This window comes from Echinops telfairi, unplaced genomic scaffold, assembly GCF_000313985.2.
Source record: "Echinops telfairi isolate 266 unplaced genomic scaffold, ASM31398v2 ScPeMD7_2565;HRSCAF=3150, whole genome shotgun sequence".
In the NCBI taxonomy this organism is placed as follows: domain Eukaryota; kingdom Metazoa; phylum Chordata; class Mammalia; order Afrosoricida; family Tenrecidae; genus Echinops; species Echinops telfairi.
Genome location: NW_022106463.1, coordinates 6,922,555 through 6,932,959, shown reverse-complemented (window position 1 = coordinate 6,932,959; position 10,405 = coordinate 6,922,555). Strand labels below are relative to the sequence as shown.

The window sequence follows — 10,405 nt, the reverse complement described above, 5'->3', positions numbered from 1 at the left end:
ACAGCCATCGTTGAAGGCCTCAGGCTGAGCCCTGGGATGTCGTTCATTTCTTTATGTCTTGGTTTCTCACCTGTGAAACTGGGGTAATAACTCAATGATACTTAAAAAAAAGAGTCTAGCATCATTTCAAACCCAAAGGGCAGCCTTTACCCAGAGTTCCGTGGGTTGGGAAAGGACGGGTGAAAAGGAGAACCATACGTGCGTGTGTGTGTGTGTGTGTGTGACACATAACATTGTTCAATGTAAAACTAATGACCTGCTCTGCACCAAATCAGAGCCAACCTCACCCATGCTGCCCATGGCAACCCTCAAGGGCAGGGTAGTACTGTAACTCTTTACAGGAGCAGAAAGCCTCCTCTTTCTCCTGCTGAGCAGCTGGTGGTTTTGAACAGCTGACCTTTTGGTTAGTAGCCACCAGGGCTCCCTACTTCACAATGAAAAGCTAAAATAATAATCAAGCAGGGGAAGCTATGAGTTCAATATATTATGTCAGAATCGTACTGCTCTTAATTAGCTGTCAGATGGCGCCCTTAAGTTTCTCTCTAGCCCGGCTCCACTCTGTAGTCTTAGCTTCAGTGCAGGGTCCTGAACACAGCGGGCCTTGGGTGTCTGATCATTATAAAACAAAAACGATCAATCCCTGGGGTCCCAGTTTTGCCCCAAACCGAGCCACCGCAGGCAATCGCCCAGCGGTCCTTTATGCCAAGTGGGAATGGCAGGACCTCTCCTAGGCGGAGCCGGGCACTCAGTAAGGCCACGTGCGTTGCCACGCGTCCGAATAGACGCCCAGTTCCAATCGCGGCCGCTTTGACAACCGGCCTCCCCGGGGTCTTGCTTTGGTAAATCACAGCCTAGGGCGTGGTTCTGCTTTGGGCTGCTCTGCACAGGCAGTTCGGGACCACCAGGACCTCAGGCGGGAGACGAGGCTTTCTACTCCCGTGCAGTTTCCGAAACTCACGGGGCAGGGCCCCCTGGTCTTACAGGGCCCTATAGGGTGGCTCCGGACTCGACGGCGTTGAGTGTGGTGTTTCCGGAAGGCAGAGCAGTCCGCGCACGTGGCGGCGTTTGGGGACCAGAGCCCGCCCCCTCCCCCACGCCCCCCGGCTCGGCGCGCCCTCGGCCACGGGTCCCCGGCGGCCCCAAGCGTGGGAGCGCCAGCCCCGCCCGCTTTCCAGCGTCGCCGGACAGACGCACTTCCGGCGGATGTGGGGGGTGTCGGCCCCGGAAGCGGAAGTGAGCGGCCGGGCCGGCGGAAGGTGACTGGGCTGAGAAGCGGCGCGCCGAGCGGCTTCAAGATGGTGAGTGAGCGCCGCTCGCCTGGGCTTCCCGGGGCCCGAGTGTCGCCCCGTCCGGCCCGGGGGGCTGCAGGAGGCCGAGGGGTTCTCGGCCGGGCGGTGGCTGCCGTCGCCCGTCGCGGCCCCCGGAGACGAACCGAAAGGGCCGAGTTGCGGAAATGAGGGGGCTTCCGGGTGGGAGCGGGTCGTGGAAGCGCCTTCCTAATCCGCCCCCCCCCCCAAGCGTAGGCCGCGCTGCGGTGACTCAGCTGCACAAGCATGCAGGCGGCCCTAGTGGCGTGGCGGGTTTAGCGCTGGGCAGCGGCCCACCGTCTGCACCGCGGGAGAGAGACCTGGCGATCCGCCGGCGGAAAGGCTGGCCCGGAACCTGGTGGGGCCGTTCCGGTCTGCCCCCACAGGGTCGCCACGGGTCAGATCAGCGGGAGGCCTCCGTGGTGTTCTGGCTCCTGGCGTGGGAAAGACACAATTCTCCCAGTTCCTGCCTGCCCCCCGTGTCAGTAGTGCCAGGGTCATGTTTTATTTTACCGTCTCCCTGCCTTCGAGTGCCTGCCAACTCCTTGCGACCCTATAGGACCGGTTAGAACTGCCCTTGTGAGTTTCCGAGACTGTACCTGTTGACGGGACTAGAAAGCCCCTTCGGGTGGTATCAGACTGCTGACCTTGTGCTAGCAGCCCAGCGCATAAACCACTACGCTGTACTTGACCCCAAACAAACTTAAAACCAGAAAGAGTTAAAAAGCTGCTGCGATTGGGTCAGACTCCTGGGTCACCGTGGACATAGGGACCCCACTTGATATGCTGCCCTTGGAACTCAGTGGTTAAGCTCTCATTCTGGCCATTGGGACCTCCCAAAGGACTCAGGGGAAGACAATGGCTGCCTGCTCCCCTCAGGCTCCTGGAAAGGTGACAGCTGGGGGAGGGGTCACTGCAGTTCGTCCAGCCCAGAAGGCTGGTCAGTACTGCCCATCATGGCGAAGAGCCGTAGACACACTTTCCAGTGGGCCGCTGCCGGGGTGCTCACAGATGTGGGGGCTTGTTTTTCCTGACCTCCTCTCTAACTGTATATTGCCTTCTCTTTCACCCAAGTTAAGGAGCCCTGGTGGCACTGTGGGTTAGGTGCTGGGCTGCTCACTGCAGGGTCAGCAGATCAAACCCCCCGGCTACTCCATAGGCAAGAGGGAGGCTGGCTGCTCCCTGAAAGACAGACAGCCTTGGAAACCCCGTGTAGGGTCGCGGGATCCTCTCGGGTAGTGGGAGTGGTTTGGTTTTGTTTCACCCCACTTGATATGCTATTGACTAGAGCGTAGTGACCAGACGTCCCGCTTTTGGCGGGACAGTCCCGATTTTTAACAATTTTTCCCTAGTCCCGCGGTGTTTTTAAAAAGTCCCGATTTTTGGAAAGAATGCACGACAAGCTAGGGTATACGATTTTCGGCTGCCATGTGGCTATTTTGCCAGGATACGAGTTTTATCATTGGTGTCCCACTTTTGCAATGTTAAAATCTGGTCCCCTTAGACTAGAGGGCGGGGATGGGTTTTTTTCTGCACCTCTTAATTAGACACGTGGACATGTCACAGAAGGATGTCCGAGGAGTGATCCATGAGGACTCAGAGCTCAGAGTGCTTAGATGATGGACAGGGAAGCAAAGCACTAGGAGACTGTTGGGAAGTACCAGGAGTTCCCTTGGAAAGGACGGTTCAGGTCAGAGGAGCGCATGGGCCCATGGCTCAGACTCATTGTGACCCTACAGGGGCTTTGATACTATGAATCTTTATGGGGGCCGGCTGCCCCTTTTTCTCCTGAGGAGTGGCTGGTGGGCCTGAACCACCAACTTTGTGTTCACAGCCCAGTGCCTAACCCACTGCGCCACCAGGGCCATCTCATGGTTAAGGTCCGTTAGAGTTGTCCAGCCTGGTTCTGTGGTGGGTTATGCATTGGGCTGCATGCCACAAGGTCAGCAGTTCCAAACCACCAGCTGCTTCGAGGGAGAAAAACAAGGCTTTCTACCGTAAAGAGTTACAGTTTGAAAACCCACAGGGCAGTTCTGTTCAGGCCTATAGGGTCTCTGAGTTGGAATTGACTGGATGGCAGTGAGACTGCTGGCTCTGGAATGGCGGAAACAGTCCATCTCCTCCTCTCCTGTCTGGGTTTGGTGTGAGTTGGGTGTGGTGTTTGGTTTGGGGATAAGCGAGGGGCCTCACAGGTTGCTGTTGGTGTTACAGAATGCCAGAGGACTCGGGTCTCAGCTGAAAGACAGCATCCCGGTTACTGAACTCTCTGCCAGCGGACCATTTGAGAGTCATGACCTTCTGCGGAAAGGGTACGTACTCGGGGGACCAGTTGTGACCGGGTTCCAGGGAAATGGGTGTGGAGCTATATTTCCCCCTCCTGAGGGGTCTTTAAATCCTCTGTCAGGTCATAAATGCGCATTGCATGTGGGTGCTAGTAAGAAACGCTGCAAGGGCCAGGAAGGGGGCAGGCGCCTCGGCAGCTTCTGGGACCAAGCCTCTTACTGCGTCAGGGCACCCAAGGAGATGGTGCCTGCCAGTAGGAGTGGGTGGGCTGCCACTGCCCTGTGTCCCCTTAGCTCACTGACTGTTGCAGTATTCGCCTCGCTTTGAGAGACACTGCCTCTGGTGGCTCAGTGCTTAGGCACCTGGCTGCTAACTGAGGGGCCAGCTGTTGGAACCCAGTAGCCGCTGCACGGGAGGAAGAGGAGGCAGCCAGCTTCTGTAGTAAATGTGATGCTGGAGCAACCCCACAGTGTGTCCCTGGGGATGTCAGAGTGGTCTCAACTCGGTGGCAGTGGGTGTAGCGCATCGCAGTCAAGAGTACATCTGCCATCATTGACTTTACAGTGCTCTCTGTCTGATAGCAAGGCTATTCATGTCCCTCCACTGTGGTCAGAGGGTGTCCACCGAGGCTTAAGCCATGTGGGGACCCTGCACATAGATTTTGGGTTTCCACTGCCACTGTCACCCATAGCCTTCTGCAAACCAGGTGTTCACAATTTAAGCTCTGATACCATTCCCTCCTTTGGATTCGGATTTCATCATATACAATCCTTGGATCACATAGGCTGGTGTGCTGCTTCCATGTGGACTTAGTTGACACCTCGCATAGATGGCTGCCTGTTTGAAGACAAGCCTTTTAAGACCCCGGGCTATAAGACCCCATCTAGTTTCTTCACTGCTGTAGCACCCGTCTTCAGTGGTCTCTTTGAGGGTGAGCATCAGGCAGGGCCGTGCCATAAGAACTAATTGTTCTTACTTGGGGGATTAAGTGCGAGCCCCAAATCCATGCATGTATGTATTAACCTCACCTTTTCAATGTTTCCTTTCAGCTTTTCTTGTGTGAAAAATGAGCTTTTGCCCAGCCATCCTCTTGAATTATCAGAAAAAAATGTAAGTGTGCCCTTCGCATGGGTGTCCTGGTTTTTGTCCTCACATGGAGCCGAGTGATGCCGATCACGGTTCCCGTGTGTAGCAGCCGCGCCTGTGCTGGGGGTCACTGGACCCAGGGTCCCTGCGAGCCTAGGCCCCGTGATGGCTGCTGACTGCCTAGAGGCAGTGCTTGTGTGCCGGGGTTTCGGGAGGAGGAGAGGTGCCTGGCAGTGAGATGTAACAGCCCTTCACCTCAGCGCCAGGCTAACCGGGGGAAGGGGGTGGCGGAGTCCCTGTGTCCCATGGCTGTCTTCTGTAGTTCCAGCTCAACCAGGACAAGATGAACTTCTCCACCCTGAGGAACATCCAGGGCCTGTTTGCGCCCCTCAAACTGCAGATGGAGTTCAAGGCAGTGCAGCAGGTGGGTCTGTGCTTGTGCCACGGGAGGCTGGCTTTGCTGACCCTCCCTGGACCACCCCACGCTCCCCCTCCTCAGTGTGCTGTGACCTTGGCCTGTCCTTAGAGCCAGAAACCCCTTCCCCACCCAGGCTCGCATCCTGGAAAGTCACCCGTTCCTCCCTGTGTGGTTCTCTCCTGGGGGTAGGGCTGCCTCCAGGTCTCAACGCCCCACGAGCACTGAGGGGAACACACGTTGTTCTAGAATATGACCTTGGACAGTGTCCTCCCACAGCTGTGAGAGCCGGGCCCTACCTGTGTGCGCCTCTTGGCATGTCTGATCCTTGACCCCGGATCCCCTCCTTGGCCTTTGCTCGCTGGGCCTGTCAGCAGCACACAGGCACCTGGACCTCTGGAGCAGCCTCTGCCTCCCAGTGAGTGCTTGTTGACTGAGCAGCCGCCTTTACAGCCTGACGGCACCTTGATGTTAGCCTGTCACATTGAACGGGGTACTGAATTGATGGCAAGAGCCCTGGAGGCCCAGTGACTTTGGTGTTGGGCTGCTGCCTGCAAGCACACAGCTTCACAGCTGAGCAGTGTTCTCCACACCTCCAGCCCAGAACTTCACAGCCCAGTTGGGCTCCCGGGGCTCAGTGTGAAGTGGGATTGTGAGAAGAGCAGGGAGGGTTACGAGGACTCTCCTGAAGGCTAAGTGCAGCCGTGTGTGCCTGGCACCAAGTCCGTCTCTGGTCTTCATGCTCTTGTCTTGCTCTAGGCGCTCTGGGGTGCTGAGAGGTAAGTGTTGGACTGCTGGCTGTGAGCTTTTGGTGGTAGGAGGGGAGCAGTGAGGCTCCTCGTAAAGACTGATGCCTGTGCACCCACAGGGCCTGACGGTCCCACTCTGGCCTCCAGGGAGGTTGTGAGCTGGAAATTGTTTAGTGGCAGTGGTTGGGTCTGGTACGGGGCCCAACTACATGTCGCTGGAAACTTGAACCTGAACTTCACATTCATTCGCACCACCAGTCTTGGCCCAGAATCAGATCCTCTGCCAGCCACCTGCCCTGCCCATGTCTGTGACCCTCTGGCTGGTTCCGGACCCTTCTCCGAACTGCTCTTCTGGTCCCCCAACCACTAGCCCCGGCTATTCCTGGCCTGCCTTGTGAGCTGCTATTTCTGTGTCTTCCTCTTCCTCTGTCCTCTCCACCCAGACTGTTTTTCAACCTTGACAGTCTAAAGGGAGAATTTTCCACAGTAAAGATTTAAATAACTCGAAAGGTCATTATAACTGAAAGTTACATCCTTTGAGTCTTAGACATATTTTAGGGAGAAAAAGGTGAGCGTCAATGTGCCCTCAGATTCAAAACCCCCCAGACCCCCAAGTCAGGTCCAGCTCAGAGCAGCCCTATAGGACAGCAGGACTGTCCCCGAGCAAGTGGCCTCCCCTCCCTCCCTCCCTCGGAGCATGTGGCAGGTTAGTGCCCGAGCCTTTACCCTAGTGCCACCGCACGGTCTGAACTACTAGTGCCGTTGAGTGGGAGGCTCCCTGCTGGTGCTGTGGATAAAACACGGTGTGCGGCGGGCCCTCAGGTCTGTGGTTGGAACCACCAGCCGCTCCGTGGGTTCCATGGATGCTCCGTCTCATCCATGCAGATTGACAGCCCATGGTTCTCCACAGGCCCCTGTGGGTCAGGGTCACTGGCCATCGGTTTGGTCATTGGGTCATTGACCACCTAGTGGTCAAGAGCACTCTTGGTGCTCTTCTGACAAGATCCGAAATGATCTTTCTGGATTCTAACAGTGATCCCTGGATCCAGTTGTCAGAGAGCAGGGCCCCCTGGGATGTGGCGTGGTGACAGTGACGGCCGGGCACGGTCTCTCCTCTGACCTGGCGGTGATGCTGTACAGGTGGAGGACTGAGGCAGAGGACTTGCAGCTGGTGACTGCGCCTGCCAGATCTGGCTCAGCCAACTGTGCAGGCCCCGTTACACCAGGGAGCTCAGAAAAGACAGGGGAAATTCCCATGTCTCTGAATTCTCCTTTTTCAGCACCTTCCCAAAGCATATCATGGTGCATTTTGCAGAACACCCGCCCCCCCTCAAAAAAAAAAAGAAAAAGATGTACCTACCTCTGTGTGGTGTGCCTGGCGGTGTGGTTCCATGTTGGGCTGCGATGCGCATGGCCAGCAGTTTGAAACCACCAGCAGCTCCAAGGAAGAAAGACCGGGCTTCCTTCTCCCGTGAGCAGTCTCAGTCTCAGCGCACGGAGCGCTGAGTCAGCGCTGACTGCACGGCAGGGAGGTGGTGTGGAGCTGGTGTGCAGGACTTGGAAAGAAGTGACATGAAGTCACTTGTGTTTCTCCATCTCAGAGATGTGTCTGGTGACTGCTTCTGTTTTAGAGGGCCTGTTTCTGTGTTGTCACACCAGAGGAGTTGCATGTTAGGTGATTTTCAAGCCCCCCTCCCCCGTCGTAGGTGTGCTGTGGCGGTTGCTTAGGTGTGTCTGACATGTCGCTGACTTCACTCAATGACACTGAAGATGTGGTTCAGCTGTTTAAACAGCAGCCCTCCCGGGTTCCCCTAAGATGCACTGATGAGAGCCTCTTATTGAGCTGTTCAGTGCAGTAGTCATCGCCCTGAAATAAAACATCGTTTGTTTCGTTTTCCACTTCCCTGGGGACTGCTGGCCTCTATCCAGGCTCCTCCACCAAATAGCTGGTGCCCCTGAGGGCACAGGTGCCGGCCGGAGCCGCTCTTGCCAGTCCTTCTGTGTGCTGTGACTTGTGGGAAAACACAGCGGTGGGTCAGTGAGAGCTGAGTGGGTGCCCCAGAAGTGGGTCTGTTCCTGGACCCCGAGCCTCATACACACATCAGGAGGCCCTGGGAGAGGGTGCCATCACCTGGCATGTGCCACGGCAGACCTCTCAGTGGGTGCACAGGAGATGCGCTCCAGGAAGCGTCTGCACATCTTCACATTTGTGTCCAAAAGGTGACCTGCATTTTTGTTGACGCTCATTAACTGGTGACCCGGGGTCTTCACGTGGTTCATGGAGCCATGGAATCTAAGGAGCCTTGGTGGTACAGTGGTTACGCCTTTCCTGCGAACTCCAAGGTCTGCGGTTCAAACCCACCAACTGCTGCTCAGGAGAAAGACGGGGCTTTCCACTCTCAGTCTCAGAAACTCAAAAGGGCAGTTCTACCCTGCCCTATAGGGTCTCCATGAGTTGGAATCGATCCGATGGCAGCAAGTTTGGGTTGTGTGAATTTTACAAATGAAAAATGAGACACAGGAAACTCAGATAATCATCTTGTCTTTTCACCCTCCCAAGGTCCAACGCCTTCCCTTTCTGCCCAGCTCCAACCTCTCACTGGACATCCTGAGGGGCAGCGATGAGACCTTGGCCTTTGAAGACATCCTCAACGGTGAGTGTGGTTCAGCCAGCTGTGCCAGGAAGCCACAGAGGCCCCATCTATTGGGTCCCTGGTACCCACTCCTTGCCTGGAGCAGAGATGGAGCAGGCAGAGCTGGGCTTCAGGGTGTCTGAGAGTGAAGGTGCTGGCGCAGTCCCCGGGACTCACCCAGGGTCATCATTCATTCACATCCCTTCTTGACCATGACGTGTGCGTGTGCGTGTGCGTGGGCCCGGCGCTCGGGGAAGGTTTGCTCTGTGTGGTCCCAGCAGGTCTCACCCACCTTCATGTGGTGGTAGCTTCCTTCTGCCTCAGGCTGGGCTCCCACAGGGTTTCCTGGCCATCTGTGCACCACTTAGTGGACAGGGTGAGCATGCGCAGCTGTCTGCAACTGTGTGACCCATTTCTTCCTGGTGCCAGAGCGTGTTGTCAGCACCCTGGACAGTGGCCTTGGTCCCTTGGCAGCCCCTGGCCTGGTCTGTGCCACTTTGAGTTAGTGCGTCTGTTGGAGATTTTCATACACAAACATGCTTTCTGTGATGGTCACTTCTGAGAGCCGGTACTGCTGTGTTTTCAGACCCTGCACAGAGCGAGATCATGGGCGAGCCGCACTGCATGGTGGAGCACAAGCTGGGCTTGCTGTGACCGTCGATGTCCTGCAGCATTAAAAGTACTCACACGGTGGGAGTGCCTGGCGTTTTCATTAAAGACCGGCGGCCCGGAGAAGTAGAGGGTTTGGGCAGCAGCTCGATGCCACTGAGGGAATGTAGTGAGACGGGCCTTCTGTGTCTGTCAGACCTGTACCTGGGGATGCCACAGAGCAGCCACAGGCCCCCTTCCCACCTGTCCCTGACAGTCCCTGGACCAGCCTCGGTGTTTGCCTCTGCCTCATTTCCAGTGGCATCTACCAGGACAAAGGCTTAGCACGGACTCCAGCAGCGGCATTTCCAGTGGAACACAGAGGCACTGTTTGTGTTTGCTCTTGCAGGATAGTCCCTCGATGGATAGAAGCCCTAGGAGGAATTTTCTTAGACTCAGCGGTCTCTTTCGCTGCACAGAGTGCTCTCTGTAGCCTGCATTTCCACTGTGATTGGGTGAGAGCTTGCAGAGCACGTTGGTTCCCCATCAACAGCGCAGACACCACGGGCCTCGCCCCACTTCTTCCCGTCTCTGCCCGCACGCCCTCTTGGGACCACCCCCAGCCTTCTCCTGTCACGTGGCTGCCTTTGTGGCCTCGGGGGCTTGAAGGTTCTAAGGAGATCCTGCCTGGTGTTGGTGTTTGCCACATGGGCTTCTCTGTCATTTCCTGGTGGTGCAGTGGGTTACAGGTTGGGCTGTTACCACAAGGTCAGCAGTTCAAATCCACCAGCTGCTCAGTGAGAGAAAGTTGAGGCTTTCTACCCTGTCATATGGCTAGGGGTCACTGAGTCAGCATCCCCTCGATGGCAGTGAGCTTGATTTGTTTGTTTTGGGGGGTTGGGAGGGGAGAGAGGTTTTATTGGCTGAGCCTCGGGGCCAGTTCCCTGCTAGACCCGAAGGACATCTGTGGGTCTGGCTGGTCTTAAAGAGTAACATAATGCAGCTGGCAGATGTAGACTGAGTGTTAGCACTTCCTGTCTCAATATGTTTTACCAAGTAACACTGTTATAGAAAAGTTCCCATTCAACACATGCTTACCTCTTTAAAATTAGAGCACTTCTGTATACTTAAATACACGGAGCCACTCACAAGCAATTTCTGTAGTAATTTCTTTAAAAAGGCATTTTTCAAAAAGATAACTAATTTAAAAAATGCATTTTCACCCTGGTTCTACCTTGGCACGCTATCTGTGTGAATCTGGTCTAGAAAACGGAAACACTAAGACAGCATCGGAGACACTGTTTGCCGCAAAGTAGAACTCACTCTGGGCTGCCTGCCTGTCAC

General features: G+C 55.8%; 1 protein-coding gene across 1 annotated transcript; it reads left to right on the top strand.

Moving 5' to 3' along the window:
* Positions 1–1,238: 1,238 nt before the first annotated feature.
* LOC101653620 (proteasome maturation protein) lies at positions 1,239–9,164 on the top strand. Its single transcript, XM_013007847.2, has 6 exons — positions 1,239–1,298; positions 3,519–3,616; positions 4,640–4,700; positions 4,999–5,100; positions 8,401–8,494; positions 9,060–9,164. Exons 1-6 carry the CDS (start codon positions 1,296–1,298, stop codon positions 9,125–9,127), a joined length of 426 nt encoding a protein of 141 aa, XP_012863301.2. The 5' UTR covers positions 1,239–1,295; the 3' UTR covers positions 9,128–9,164.
* Positions 9,165–10,405: the final 1,241 nt, after the last annotated feature.

Excerpts from the sequence above, each read along its gene's own strand:
- LOC101653620 (XM_013007847.2), top strand. Across the intron at positions 4,701-4,998 it reads TTGAATTATCAGAAAAAAAT|TTCCAGCTCAACCAGGACAA; the intron begins GTAAGTGTGCCC and ends TGTCTTCTGTAG. Across the intron at positions 5,101-8,400 it reads AGTTCAAGGCAGTGCAGCAG|GTCCAACGCCTTCCCTTTCT; the intron begins GTGGGTCTGTGC and ends CACCCTCCCAAG.